At 43.9% G+C, this 15812-nt stretch overlaps 1 protein-coding gene across 3 annotated transcripts; it reads right to left on the bottom strand.

Annotated features, from left to right (window-relative positions):
- Positions 1 to 725: 725 nt before the first annotated feature.
- LOC126544878 (uncharacterized) lies at positions 726 to 6540 on the bottom strand. 3 transcript variants are annotated; one of them, XR_011893583.1, is made up of 3 exons: positions 6236 to 6519; positions 2962 to 4660; positions 726 to 936 (listed from the first exon to the last, which is right to left on the bottom strand). XR_011893583.1 is itself a non-coding variant. In XM_055062140.2 (3 exons), exons 1-3 carry the CDS (start codon positions 6492 to 6494, stop codon positions 923 to 925), a joined length of 459 nt encoding a protein of 152 aa, XP_054918115.1. In that variant the 5' UTR covers positions 6495 to 6540; the 3' UTR covers positions 726 to 922. The 3 variants fall into 3 exon arrangements, 2 of the variants coding, with proteins under 2 accessions (XP_054918115.1, XP_054918113.1); XM_055062140.2 differs by having other exon boundaries at positions 4475 to 4660; positions 6236 to 6540; XM_055062138.1 differs by having other exon boundaries at positions 726 to 4660.
- Between the last annotated feature and the right edge of the window lie 9272 nt (positions 6541 to 15812).

The raw sequence follows: 15812 nt of genomic DNA on the forward strand, positions 1-15812 counted from the left end.
ACTCCAAATACACACACGCAAAAGAAAAATCGTCGGGATTCTCTATAACGACGTTTCCAACCCCTTGACCGATATTTCATACAGCTCGTTGCATTAATTAAAATACCTGCAGTGCATTGTTTTCATAACGCGCAAAAAAATTCTGCACTTAAGCTTACCCGCACAAACGCGGCGCAAATTCGTAGAACGCCACCAGTGCAGCCCCCACCCGCCAAGAAAATATATGACTAGTCAATAATAATAGCATATAATTATAATGTGAGCGTCGGCGCAATCAATGGAGAATTCAATTTTATTTGTTATAGAAAATCAAATGCAACGCAGTAAACAATGGATAGAATTAGGCATATAGCTTCCTGGAGTCTAAAAAAAATCTGCCTTGAAACTTGACGTGGTGACACGGCAAATTGTGGATATACGATTGAAAATAATTGCTATAGTGTGTTCGTGTATGAGTAAGCTTCTCAAAAGGAGTTTCAAGTGTTTCCATGGTATGGCAAGCTTATATCTTGATTCATCAAGTTTTTTTTATTCATGTTGTTCAATTATGTTTAAAAAGCGAATTGTAAATCCCAATGGTTTTGTTTTTTACCGGGGGAACACAGAGTTGAGCCACTGTTTTGAAACAAACTTTTATTTAAAGGTAGTTACAAGTAACACCGACACCCTCGCTCATGAAAATCCCAATGGTTGTGTTTTTTACCGGGGGAAACACAGAGTTGAGCCACTGTTTTGAAACAAACCTTTATTTAAAGGTAGTTACAAGTAACACCGACACCCTCGCTCATGACAAAACAACTTTCACTCGCTGTGTCCAGACACTTGGTTCAAGGTGCATGTAATGCTTCATCTCCAAGCTTCGCGTGGTTTCCTAAAGGCATTGTGAAATCTACACGGTGTTTTTATTTTACACCTCCTCATCTCATAGCACAAGATCTGAAATGCGTGAACAAGAAGAATCAGGCCAGCACATATTCACAGAAATGAACTCTTCACAGTGCAGTTGACAAGTGCAAAAATTACAGCAGAAACTGCCAGTCACATGATATGAGCACAACATAACTGTTCTTTTTGCGGGAAAGCCTCAGTCCCATGCCGACATTAACCTATATGGTGGTCATCACTGGCAATGTTTGAAAGATTTTCATAAAATAGAGACTGAATGTCTGGAGTATTTATCATAAGGGAAGTAGAAACTCGCACATCTTCTAAACAGCCCTTTGCAGTGCTAAATGTATGCTGGCTATTGATAGTAATAAATAGTATGACTATTACAACTGTTAAGCAAGACAAAAGCTCACAGGAATATGAAGGCTTGAAGTGATAAACAGTGTTTGGAGGGGGAATGTAGCTGGAGTGAACCTTTTGACTAAGATTTGTTTTCGTCAGTGCCGCAATTAAGTTCGGCACAGCAATCTTTATGCACGCTTAGCTCACTTTCCCACACCCTCAATGTAGGATGAAGAGGAGAATAAGAAAGTGCGTAGAATGAAGTTGAAGTGTAGAAAAGAAATGGGGAGACAGTGAAAGAGAAGGTAGGAGCACTGTTGTAGATTATTCTTCGAAGGCTACTCTTCCAAAAGAAAAAAAGAAAAATATTAAATGTGCAAGGAAGCATTGCCAATTGTTATTATGCCTACTCAAGTAAGAGATGCACCATAAGGGATGCAATATAAAACTGATCTGATATGTAGAGTGGCCTAAAGCTTTCTGCATAGTCTTTACAATCATTATGACACTGTCTGCTGCAGCCAAATATGCAGAAGTTTTAATTGAGTGCTCATGACCAGAGCAACTTATCCAGACTGCACACAATACCACTGCATATGCCCTCTATTTTGGTAATCTGAAAAATAAAAGTTTATTCAAATGGGCAATAAGAACATCACATGGAACACAAAATCTAGATCGAATTATGAGGCATGCCACAGTGTGGGACTCAGTAATATTTTTGACCACCTCGGGTTTTGTGATGTGCACTTAAATTCAACAACACACTTTTTTTTTTTTATTTCACCACCACTGAAATGCAGCCACCTTTGCTGGGATTGAACCCGCAAGCTCGTGCTCAACAGTGCAACATCATAACTACTGCGCTACTGAGTGTTTACACAAATTTATAAGTAGCAAAACACATTGGAGGCTTTTGCACACTGAAACACTACACACCATCCAATGCACTTCCTTACATCTATGTACAGACATACTTACCAGCGGCTCATATGACAAGCATGGAGGCGTGCTCTAACACACTACCATCCAACAGCTGCCACATACCAGAGATGACCACTGGGTCTGTACCTATCTTCACAGAACACTTACCAGCAGCTCATACAACAAGCATGAAGGCATCTCTCGTGCTCTAACACACATACCATCCAGCTGTGACATATGGCTGCACACCACAGACAAAAACAGACGGGCTAATCATCAGAGACCACATGTCATGATTTGTTAACATGCGAGCCCTCAACCTGCTTCAATAAGGCATGACAGCACAGCACTACTGCACCACTTCTCTCTTCCTAACTGCACTGGAGGCTTGTTACCAGTAATCGTGCCCTGCTGACATGGTTATCTCTTGTTTCTATGTTGCTGTCCCTAAGCTGTTATTTAAGGACTTCCTTTTGAGCTTCAGTGGGCCTTGAAAGGCTAGATGATGGCTGCGACAATCTAGGGTTTTTTGTAGAGTGAAATCTTAACAGGTGCACAACTTTTTTGTTCGCTGGTTCATTTGAATGGTCTGGCATCTTTCTTTTTGGGTCACTTTCACTTTCAACAAGCATGAAAACTGGCTCAAACAAATTGTTTTGCCTTCTCAGCCACACCCTCAGAGACTTCACCATCTGATATTGCCTGTCTGACCGAGTCCATTTTTGCTCTTAAGAGTGCTGAGCTTTACACTGCTTTGGCTGCTTCCAGCTTTGTTATACTCTGTACAATGTGCAATGCCCGACTTGCCTCACATGCTTCTTCGGGTGAGCTCTCATGGGCCTTGTTGCTGCTAGTTGGATTAGCGATGACCACACAGTGAATGTGCTTGCACACTGTAAAGTGTATAAGATGGTCATAGCAAGTGCACATGTAAGTATGCACACACACTGCACATTCCTTACACCTCAAAGGACAGCAAGCACCATCTCCCACTTTTGACACTTTATATGAGAGCCCTTTAATAGACTGAGATGGCACAGTCTATATGCCATCTTCATTTAATTTGGCACAGCCATCTTCATTTAATTTGGCTCAAGCTGCCATTTCACTGCCAGACCTGTGGTTCTTCTGAATTCTGCTCAGCTTCTTACCCTTTGCCCCTTTCATCATCTGGATAGCCCTTTTCATTAAAAAATGATTTGTCAAGTCCATGAGGGCAGAAATAAGTTTGTCACCATGCTTATTCTGTTTTCTCTCCAGCATAGTATGCTTTAACGTCCTGCGCTTGCTCTCAAGGTGCATGTTAGTGTTGACAGCTGCTCTAGTCCTAAAGCAATAGGCCCACTCTTGCGGCCTAACTGCATAGTGGTCATTGAAGTACTTCAGGAAGTCCCTCAGTTTTTCTTCCTCACTAGAAAGGAATTGCTTAAAATAATCTTCAAATGCCTTTTCCGCGAGGAACTCTAAGAGTAGCCACACACTATGGTAAACATGTGGCCTTAGCTGTTTCTCTACACACTCGAGTATCTTCTTACGCCAATTGTTATCCACATGCCAGGCACTGAGAAGTTTCTGTTTTGTGGCACCCATGACCATGAACCATGCTTTGTAGAATTGCGACGCATCATCAGATATCAATGTCTTAGCAGCCACTTTTTTGGCCATGGCCGACTCCAGATATTTGAAGAATGCTGTCAAAGTTTGCTCGTTCATCCGGTTGCAGATGAAATAAGCTATAGCTACACCTGATCCTATTTTATCTAGCACCAGAAGAGTGGTCAGCTCAAACTGGTACTCTGTAGTTCCATGTGTCGAGTCAAGACATACAGTACCTGCAGGGCCCAATTTTTCTAGTAGTTCCTTCTGAGACTCTGTCATCAGAACAAGAGCAAAGTCTGCTGAAGGAAATGTACCACTTGGGTCCACTGCACCTTGTGCCTTGTACAGGCGGACAAGTGTTTCACCTTTTTCTTTCATCACAAGCACCCACATGTCTACACTGATAGCGTCATTAGTGTGACAATGTTCAGGAGCAGCAATGTTAAACTGCTGTTTGATGTTATGCAGGGTTGAGCACTCTGCCAAGTGCACGGGCCTCAGCTTGGATGCCACAGATGTTCTTACTCGCTTTAGAATGGTTTTCATGGGCACACCCCTTTCTAGGTTCTCTGCTACGCTGGCCTTTTTCTTGTCACTCATTCTCAAGTGCTGAATTTCTGGTTTATGACCGTAATGGTTTCTTTGATACCTGACTTTTATGGTGGTGCCTTCAGGTGTCGGACGGTAATTGTGACGGTAATAAATGAAAGACATATCTTACCAGACCTACAGCTCCCCTGACTTTTCTCCCGACGGTCACTATGACCTTCCTTTTTCCTTGCCTCGCCTGATCTATTACAGTAATAGTGGATCCTTGTTTCTCCACTGGCCAGCTTTTTGGGGTCCCTGGGCAAAGTGAACCAGCAGTTTTGGCTACCCTCTTCTTCTGCTTTCCATTCATGAAATTCTGTAATAAAAGCACAAAATAGCATTAGATAGTGACAAGTACTATTGGGAGAGAGATGCAAACAAAAATAATCACTCTGAAGGCTTTGGACACGGGCTAATGTAGCATTTATTTTACTCCCTCACCTTCAACTCGACTGTGTCATGAGGTCACCCTTGATATTGCTCAAATTTATGTTAAAATTGAATTTCAAATGCAATGCGCCATAACTTCAAAAAATTTATCCTATTAGTTTTGTTTTAATAAGAAACAAATATGAAACTTAAGCATGATCTATGCTCACTCCTTCCTCAATATTGAATCAGACTGTACATTCATAGCAATGCTGTTACGATAAGACAAAGACGAACTGAGAGCACATGGTGCAAGCTACGCCCCAGAACAGTGTGAATCCCTTCTCTCAGTTTCTTCTTGAAAAGCTCCTTCTTTTCAAGAAGAGCTTGATTTTTTACTGTAGATAGGGGCTTGGCGAGGGAGTGTTCCATCGTCACGCGGTTATGATCTGGCTTGGGCATGCGCCTGGTTCGAAGAGGCAGCATTATGTGTGATTTCAATAAACCAGTTGCTAGTCTGCGTTCGTCCTGTCTTCTTCTACGTTGGTGTCTTTTCTCAAGCGCAGTTTAAGTTCACAAAAAGATGTCTTACCAAGTAGCCTCCTAACACACTCTTCTTAAAGAAAAAAGGATTGCGCGTGCGTCAAATTTCGCTCTACTTTATGAAATCTACAACCAGAGTCCTTCTATTGAGGGACTGTGGTACTACTAAAGAATTTTCCCAAAGTACGCCGGGAGACCAAGCCGCTGACAGCCGCAATTGCAAGTGTGGTCGTGGACCTACGTCGGCCTGCATTCGGACCTATTGCGGCCTGCACTGAGGCGAAGACTACACCACGCACGCAAGTAGCGCAGAGCAACGTCAGAACGCAGAGCAAATCCCTCCTCTCGTTTAAGTAAAAAAAAAAAAGGGGGGGGGGGTTGCGCGAGCGTCACATTTCGCTCTATTCTATGAAATGTACTGCTAAAGAGTTTGCCCACAATACGCTGTGAAACCATCCCGGCGACATCCGCAAATTCATGTATGGTACCGGTTCTGCGTCTCTGCCGCATTGCAACGTGCACTGAGGCGAAGACTAGGCCACGCACGTATGTGGCACAGAGCAACGTCAGAACGCAGAACAGCTTATTCCTGTCGCTTAAAAAAATAAGATGTACAAACGTCAAATTTCACTCCACTTGCTGTGCAGGAAAGCAGACAATGCCAAACGTATGTCATGTAGCGCATCGCTGGGAGCGCGCACACATGACTATACTATAGATGGATAAACAAACAAATTATATTTAACGAGGATACAAACTTCAAAATACCCCAAGGAAATAAATTAGGCACCTGCGCAAAAGCTGCTCTTCGCGAAACAGATAGAGAAAGAGAAAACAAAGGCCCGAAAAGCATAAACAACTGCCTTTTTGGAGGCACACTGCGCAACAAGAAATTAAAAAAAGTCCAAGATATAATATTGCGTTTAAACGTCATTTGCTCACGATGACTGAGAATAAACTTAATAAAACTGTTCCTCACCCTTATTGTTCCGGATCACCAGGTGCACGTAATCAGCCTCGAAGTTGTGCGCAGCGATCTGGTGCACCGAATACTTCTCCATTGTAGGCAGGGAAGTGCCACATACGTCGCATTTCATCAATTTCTTGACATCCACGGCCATTTTGTGAACGTTCCTGATGTGTTGCAGCATGTTCTTCCTCTGTACGAATAGTTTGCTGCAAAATTCGCAGCGACGATCGTCATCGCCGATGGCAGCTCGATCACAGACGTGCGCCATTCCGACATTGCACGCACTAGGGTTGTTGTATAATCCGGCAGCAATACAGGGAAGAAACTTCTCCAATCACGTGACACACTAGGTATTCAGTGGCCCCATAGGGACAGTTGGAAACCAACTTAGGGAACTAACATCCGGGAACGCAGGGTCACGTGGATGCTGTCTTCTATTGTTCACCGGCCTCAGCCGGCCTGCGGGGAAACGCATGTTCGAAGCGACGGCTCTAACCTAGCACAAAACTGGGTTCGATTCGCGGTAACGCGTGAAGTTCGCAAGCTAGGAGAAGTGACTGAGGTTATCGCTTTCTCCCAACTAGCGTGTGTTATGAAGATTGACTCATTAGACGCCGCTGATTTTGAATTCGATTGTGGATTTTATGGCTCGTAGGCCTAACACGGCTAAGCTTGGCTGGTGAAGGCTATAAGTCGGATACAAGTTTAGAAAAAAGGGGAAGCCCCGCCCAGATGACCGAAGCGCGACAGCCGATTGCCTCCGCGAATGAAATAGTCCCGCTCGAAAAATCGTGCTCCTGAAACGCGCAATTCCCGGTATAATTAAATACTTTTGTATTTTGATGACTGGTTTAGTAGAGCTCTCATGTGCTACAGCACATGCCGGATAGCAACAGAAAAATAACCCCGTGCCTTCTACAACGCTGCCCGTCGCCTGCTCTTTAGCTTCATTGCAAGTGACGAAAGTAGAAAGAGCAGCTCCGCATGGCTTTTGCGCTTGTTTACATGTACACGGCGTATCTACTACTCGTTTTCCAAGCTTAAAATGAATCAGTTGCTATTGAAAAAGTACTTATATAAAACAATGCATTTATCACAACCATTACAAACCTGGGGCGAGAATACGGTCGAGGCAGGAAGGTACAAAAATGCTTCATAAATACCCTTGGTTTTAAATAGCATAAAATTTATATTTTTGGCTTTTGTGTTTTCACAATTTCATAGCACGCATTCTACAGCTTGCGCGTGCAGTGAGCACTGGTGGACAGCAATCAATTGACTGTGCTACACAACGCTCGAACACCGTCGCTAGACGCTCGGCTATCTCACTGCTGACAATGATCGTTCACGCTAAGTTGACGCTGACAAATCTTTGCGTTGAAGGCTTCTTCTGCAAATATTTCTGTTGAGACACTCGTAGGTTTGTTTCATGCGCGCACACTTTTCTTATTTCTCCTGAGAATGGTTTTGCTCCATCGCTTCACCCCGTCCGACGAAAAACGCAGCGACACTGTACGCGAACACACCCGCCGCTAACACTAGGCACCAGTTTGGAAAACTTTTCTCGTCGTCACGTCACTCGGGAGCGAAATAAAACAACATGGAACAAACACGCAGGATGTGTGTTCGTAGCGGTCGCCGCGGGATCCTGTTTTAAGTCAACGCGTAGCGCAGCGACAGCGATGCTCGCTGCAATGTCCCTTCGCCGGATCACGGCTCAGAATAAGCGCACGCAGCACAAATGCCGCATCGTAAGCTCGTAGTAATATTTCCGGCATGATAGACCATCATAAACAGTTCTGGAATTCACTCTGACAAGGGGCTGAAGCACACAGCTGACGCGACCTCGCCCAGTTCGAAGCGCGGGCGGCCATCTTCTCCGTCGGCGGGCTCACCGGCCGTCCGGCTGATGACGTTAGTCCAGAGTGCGCGCCCATTGGTGGGTGCTCGTGTGCCTCCGCCTCGGAGGAGTAAACGCCCCCTTTTTTCTAAAGTTGTATCCGACTAATAGTAAAGTTGGTTTGCTCAAAACTAAGCGCAACTAATTATTTGCTGCTTACAGAATAACCTCTAAATTGTAATTAAACGCAAATACACGCAAGTCAAAATTATTATTCCTATCATAAAATGGTATATTTTATTTAATTATTTCTAATAGCTTTTCTTTGACGCCGTATAGTGGCGCTGTCAGCGCAAGACGCTATTCGCAAACATAAAACCCTATTCTAAAACTCTTCACTCCTACGTGCCCCAACGCTAACACCCGCAAAGCTGTTTGGGGCCCCAAACTATTGGGGCCCCTATTCTAAAACTCTCTAGTAACTCTAATGCGGGTGGAAGCGCAGTCACGTGGTATTTTTAATATTTTGCAGGGTTTATTATTAGTCGGAAATAATTAGTAGGCAATTAGTACGTCGCTGGAAATACCGCAATTAGATGTCCCTTGGCCGTGCCTACAAATGTCTCATTGACATTTTGCTAATTAGGATAGTACGTCTTGAGTTAGATAATTACAATTACCTAGATAAACCTCAGTAATGAAAAAATTACTGGCAGCTACTGCACTGCACTGGAAACAATATGCACTAGGTTTTGTTCGGGTAACACAATTGCCCCTTCTTTTTTAAATCAGTGATAGTTAATTGGGACACCCAGTATATATATATGACCTCTGCGTGCAAGTGATGATGTTTCCTCCCCAAATAAATGTTGTAAATTATGAGATTTTTTTTCATGAGTCGTTAGCATTGATTACTGGATGATATATTGTTCCCGTGGATCTCACACGCCGTTAATAAAAGACCCTGCCGAAGGGCTCACTGAAATCTGCAGATTTTTTCCACGGCCAAAAAAGCATGCAAAGCGTTTTGAAGCGAGGTGAATATACAGCAACATATTCATTCTCTAGGCATAAGCTATACATACGTTTAGAAATAATCGTTCATTGGCTACCTCCTCCTCTTCAGATATATAATAAACTTTGTCCTATGTATACGTACATTTAAATATATTGTGTATCTGCAGGGTGTTTACAGTGGAAATTTAAAACAATGTTGATGTGAGAAAATATGGATGGGGCAGCCGCCGCTGGTACTTCTAATGCGCGTGTCCTCCCATTGTCAGGGTTTGCAGAAATAAAGCAAAGTATGAATTAAAATCCGTGCACGTTCGCGCCAACAATGATGCAGTAAGCTATTAGCCCCAATAAAATTTCAAGTGAAAAGGTCGAGATAAGTCAAAAGAAAGCTCAAATGATGTGGGTGACAAAACTCTGGCAATGACACGTTAGGTGGCGAGGCTCGGGCCCCGGAGCCCCCCGGTAGTCGGCGCCTATGGTTGGGCTTCTCTAGCCGCCAACAGGTGCCAGTGCGGCGGCGGCGCCACCCGGGCCCCACCCCCTATTCTAGAACAGAGCTCCCTAGAACAGAGCGAACGTGCTTTTTCTTCGGCGCAAATCGTCGTGTCGGGGCTCAGGGAGGCGCCGCTGTGGCCGCAGTTACGTGGGCCCTCCTGCTTTGGCTGGCTTTCCGAACCAATGCTTTCAAAAGTTTATTCTCTTTCCCTCTCTCTGTATGGAGGGAGAGGGCGCACAGTCTATCGTGTACAATTGTGTGCTGCGCTGACCTGCAGACCCTTGTCGACAGAGTTTCGGGCAAAGGCGTCCGTGTATTTAGACATTGAAGACAGTATTGCAAAAGGTTTAGTGTAGGAGCACGAGGTGCGACAGGCGCACAAGCTCGTATGCGAAAGCTTGCAGTGAACACACGCATCGCGCCAGCGTCAATACGCACCACAACTTAGAGAGGCGTTTTTTCGAATATCCGTCTGAGTCGCCGACCGCGACAGAAGCAAAAACAGAAGGGTGAGGAGACAGCAGGCGGCCGCGAAGGCGCCGCCGAGGTTAAAAATAAAAATAAGAAAAAAATCACAAGGTGTAGGAGAGGGGGGGGGGGGGTAGTATGCCGCTGCCGTAGTTCTGCGGGATGCCGAACGACGGATGCCAACGGCATAGAACCGCGGTTATGCAAACAATCGAGACAAACTTCGGAGCAACTCGGTCTATAAGGACGGCATTGTAGTAAGCGCGTTGCTTATAAATGTACCGTGCTTGTAATCAGACAAGCCATTTTAAAAATACTGCGTTATTGTTAAATTCGAGGCTCTGACTTACTAATGTTTGAACGTGGGCTGGTTGGTTCTTCGGCATACATGGACAAAAAACAGCGCGTAGACGAAAAAGTGCTCTATTTGCGGAATAAGACGTAATTCGATTCCTATTCTGTTCTGGGCAAAAGACACTTAATTCCATTCCCATTCCATCCCTCCAAGCGTTGTCCCCATTCCATTCCGGGGTCGCGAAAATGTAGAATGATTCCGGAGTCATATTCCAATTCTGGAGTGGTAACTCCACAACACTGGAGTGCATATAGTAATATGCAATGGCTGCAAATCTGAACAGGTTATTTTGAAAGCTTTATACATTTCAATGTTCTCTGTTCTTATTTACATTTAAGCAGAAGCCACTTAAAGGATAGATTTTAATGCAAACTGAAAAAAAAAAAAGAAAACGAAGGCATTCTGGGAAGTTGGTAATAACACTAGTAATAATGTGTGATTCCTGTGTCATAATGAGATTAAAAACGATCCATAGAGTTTTCATTGTACATAAAGTATATAAAACCGCAATTGCTGAATTATATATATTTAATAAGTAGGGGTGTGCGAATATTCGAAACTTTCAAATAACGAATCAAATAGTGTACTATTCGATTTGGTCTTTGAATGAAATAGTCACTATTCATAAGTCCGAATGTTTTTGAATAAATTTTTAATATTTCAAAGCGTCAACTGTGCCCCATTAAACATAAAATTGGAGCAAAAGTACAGTAAGTTTTCAATCCTGCCGGCATAGCATAAACACAAAACATGGACTTGCATAGGGGAGCAGGAGGAGGAGGAGAGGATGTAGTCTGTAAGTGTCCACGTAGTCCATTTCGTCTGCTACTGAAGTGCTGATTAGCTGGGGGTGCCTACTTCTTTCCGACGTATAACCCAGCCCAGCCAATCAGCAGCACACGAAATGGATATGTCCACAAGGTGGAGGCTTACAGGAAGCCCCTCGCCACCCCACCACTCCCGGCTACGTTACTTCGGTAGCTATACTTTACAGGCTACATATACAGCGATCATTCGCACTCTCTCAAGAGTCCTGTGCATTCGAAGAAACTTGAGGAAACTACTTGTTTGCTCCTAATGCTCCATTTGGGCATTTAATAAAGAACGCTATATAACATACTAGGTAATGGCATAAACTTGCGAACTTTAAGAATACTAGGATGTGAACATCGTTTTATATCAATTGTGATAATGGCTGTTCCATTATTTGAAAACTATTCTAAAACTGCATTAGTAACACCTTGATGAAGGCTAGTTGGCTTGTATCTAGAACCGACGTTCAACAGTGCGAATAAAAAAACTTTGCCTTTAAGAGCAGAGCACGATAGCATACAAAGATCCCCAACCTCTTCTCACGTTTTCCGGAAACTTGAAGTTATGTAACTGTAATGTTTACCAGGAAACGCTGGCATCTAACGCTATGCATGAAGGCTAGATTTTCCACAGCCACGCCAAACAAATTACATCATTTTCAGGTTTCTGTTATTGTTTCGCACATTTAATATTTAAGTCTAAGAAGATCTAACATAAAAGGCATGCGATGTCACTGTTTTGTTTCATGACATTTGTTTGTGGGCTGTTATTCTCAAGATTCCGAGGAATAACTTTGTCAAGAATGCAAGACAAGGTATGAGCAACTTTAGTGACAGAATAAAGTGGCGATATAACCTGCATATACCGCATGTCCTATAGTAAGGTGTGGAATACAGGTACGTATACCTAAATAGATACGGCAATTTTTGCTCACGGACAACTCCGCCAGCGCCGACACTAGATTTTCTGCGACACGGGGCCGTTAATGCTATCTCGTTACAATCCCATAATTTTAGACACTCACTCTCCTCTAATACGACGCCAGTCTTTGCTTAGATGTAGCTTTAGAATGCAAAAATACACAAAAGACACATATAGTGCATTTCGAAAGATACTGCATCCACCATTGCCAGTTAATTCAGGCACTCAAGGTGATACCCGCCATGTTAAATGCTAACTGCAACAAAATTTCACTTTGGCTAAACTTGTCATAAAATAGTAGTATGTGCCACTAAAGCAATCCTGGCAAAGCTGCAGGGTTGCTAATGGCATAGTTTTCTTGTTAGCAGCCTTTAAACAGCACCTGCGTAGACGACGCGTGCACCTGGTGGTTGTCGCTATGACGCAAGTACCAGCACACTGCCTCCAAGATTTTTCAATGCGGGACCGCCTTATCCCGAGGATCATGCCTCAAAGTCGCATGCTTTAGGCCATGAGTCGACAGCATTTCTTTTTTTCAGTTTTGGTATCAAAAACGACTATTTCTTACGTTTTCGAAATGCTTCCGCCTGTATTTCAAGCGTTAAGTTTTTCACGGCGGCTCCTTTATATCTACATATTAAACTAGGCTGCTTATACAGTCTAAAATTTTGTTGCAGTTGGCCTTTAATTGGTGACCAAAATTTTTTATTTTCTGCAGGATCAACGCTCAAATGCAAAATGTAACTGCAAGCAAAAAGTAACTGCCGCAGTCACCATTTCCCACAGACCGTTAGCAACACTTTACTAAATGTTTATGTCTGTAAGAATGAATCCCAACCAAATAACTCAATTTTTCGCCTTGCTAATGCAAGAGATTCACATTTGCATGAAGGTCAAGTTCGTCTTGCCCACGGTTGTATGCTGCATGATTTGCGGTTTGAAGTATAAACCACATGCAAGCGATGTTGCGCACGATGGATATCGCTGTGGCTCAGGTCTGTTGCTTTTGCCGGTGAAATGCAATATGAACGACGGCTGCAGGCAACGCCACGACGCAACGAGGAAGCAGCCCGACATGCTTGGTCGTCTGTTTCTGCCGACAGTTGTGCCATGACCTCTTTTGCGCCAATTTGTGAAACCGCGATTTCCGGGATAGAGCGTGCACATTAGACATCACAGCTAAAACACCGTGCCTTAAACAACTAACCACAGGGAGTCTTCTTATATTAGCACTTCCTGGGGCACCGGATTACATTCAGGTGACTTTTCGACAGTGCGTAAGCCAACACCACGTAGGAGAGGGTGGTACAACTTATGGAAACAGTAACACAGTCTTATTTTGTGTCGAGATGAAGCGGCGATGGGCATGCAAAACAAGCCAAGCAGCGCCTACCAAGGTGAAGACTTGCTCCATCGCAACACGCAGAGGAGCGATGTTGTAGGGAAGCGCTTACGTGGCCAGCCGGTATCACATTGACTAGTTACTCGAAGCACTTCAGCGCGACGAGTGACGGATTCTAGATTTCCAGAACCGAGCGATCGAGCAACAAGAACGAGCGATTTGGTCGCGCGATGGCCCATTTCATTGCTCGAAGCTGTTGCTTGTCACTGCCGCGCACAAAATTGCTCACATTGGGTTTGGGCTTTAATGCAACACATCTACAGATTAGCTGCACTTTCTTTATATTGCATTAACAGTTGTGCGATACTTTGTGGCGTACATATGTGCAGAGGCTACAGAAATTTAGGTCCATGACTTCGTGCAACTATTTAAATATACACATAGGTGCTCACCAACACAGAATGCGTTCCCAAGAGTATGTCTTAAATACACATGAGGTTGTTCTACAGACAGTAGATTGCGCTACGCATTAATTTATCATGTTTCTTGCATTAACATAACGTGATATTTGATGGTGCAATGAATACGACGAAAATAGAAAAACCTTGAAAGTGTGTTTTTTGCTTAGTTCCTTTTTTTTTTCAGACGCGAGCTAGTTATGGCCATGGAAGAGTCACTTACAGACCTGGTAGGTCTGATGTTTGGGATAATACAGCTGCCTTAATTAGTAACAGTTACTGCGTCTTGCATTTTTCTTTCTTTATTTGTTTGTTCAAGACAGATTTACAAGAAATAAAACTTAGGGGTCTCGGCCAAAGGCTTCAGTTGCCTGACTGGGCCGAGCCACCCTTAAAGCTGCAGTAGTATCTGGCAACTAAGACAAATTAGTAATGAACACTGTGCCTTTTATAATTAATAAACATTCTAACTATATTCAGTAACATGTTAGTCACATACGCATCAATTAAGAGTTAAAGGTTCTCCTGCAGTGGCTCGGTGTTGGCCAATGTTATTGGCCCTTGGTGATCGGATATCAGCCAATGTTGGGCCAGGGTCAATACCCAAGGTCGGGTCTCTTTATGGCCTCACTTAGGACCTTTTGCCAAGCATTTTTGTCCCGTTCAGTACATATGTGCATGACACCTGCACCACTCTTGACTTCTTACCATTTAGCCTTTAGTTCGCCTGGATGGCATTGAGTCAATTTTGGCAAGATGTGTTCACTCATGTATGATGTGCGGGGCAAAGGGACTGCAGTTACAGGTAAAAAAGCACAAAAATAAAGAATGCACCCTGCCCGCACAGTTGAGTACAGATCAATGTATCTGTGGGTGCGATTCTACCCATGGCAAGCTTTCCTACTTTTAGTTATTGCAAAAGGGATGGGAATTTTGATCACATAAGTACACGCTGAATATTCGCAGTCTTGGAACACTGAAGCAAAAAAAAAAAAAAACCCTAAATATTCCAAAACCAATACGCAAGTGCACCTCTGTAATTGCAGGGCATAACCATAGATTTTTCACTAGTTTTTGCATGCAATGCTGCAATGCCAGGCTTTCAAAACAGGAGAAGGGAGGGGGGCAACGCAACTCGAATTGTATGGCAACCTGTCTGTGCCACCGGCAAAGTGTCAAAGGATGCACACTTCTGTTCTCTTGGGACACCAGACCATGACGGGAACGTGTTCTCGGAAGATATTAATCATATTGGGCTGGTCATTTTCAAGTGCCACAGAGTGATTTCGCTCTGGCAGTATGCATCATATTTTGCTGGTCAAAATCAAGCGCTTTGAACACATTCGGCTTGTTCTTTAAGAGCGCCCAGCTCCAGCTAAAGCGCTCGGAGGCACTCTCACCTTCGACCTGGGGGCGCGACAGAGATCTGGCGGAGTTCCGGTCACATGGTTCCTGTAGCTTCCGTTGTTGTCATGGCATCTGCTGCAGCAGTGTGTTGATGCCTGTGCAACTTGCTTGTTTGGAACAGAAGACGCGAACACAAGTTTCCTTTTCTGGCCTCAGATTGCTCTGGCGAACAGCTGCACGTTTGGCTTGGTCACGCTTTCTCTGGCTCCGATCAAGAGTGGGCTCCGCATCGTTGCAATCCAAGTTAGAGAACGGTAGGCACAGCCGAATGTGCCATTAGATTCGCCTTGAAGAAACTGACTTTCATATCTGGTCTCGATTCCGTTGAGCCACATGAAATGTTTAGTCCTGCCCCCGCCCCTGATCACCATGGAGTGCCAAGTGATGGAGTGCTTTTCTGCACCCCCAACAAAAATGGAGAATTATGCTTGCGCTGTCGCTGCACGTCATTCACAAGCTATGCCGAAAT

This window comes from Dermacentor andersoni, chromosome 1, assembly GCF_023375885.2.
Source record: "Dermacentor andersoni chromosome 1, qqDerAnde1_hic_scaffold, whole genome shotgun sequence".
Taxonomy (NCBI): domain Eukaryota; kingdom Metazoa; phylum Arthropoda; class Arachnida; order Ixodida; family Ixodidae; genus Dermacentor; species Dermacentor andersoni.

What these genes read in the sequence shown, in the direction of transcription:
- LOC126544878 (XM_055062138.1), bottom strand. Translation starts at nt 4,467, where the DNA reads ATGTCTTTCATTTATTACCGTCACAATTACCGTCCGACACCTGAAGGC.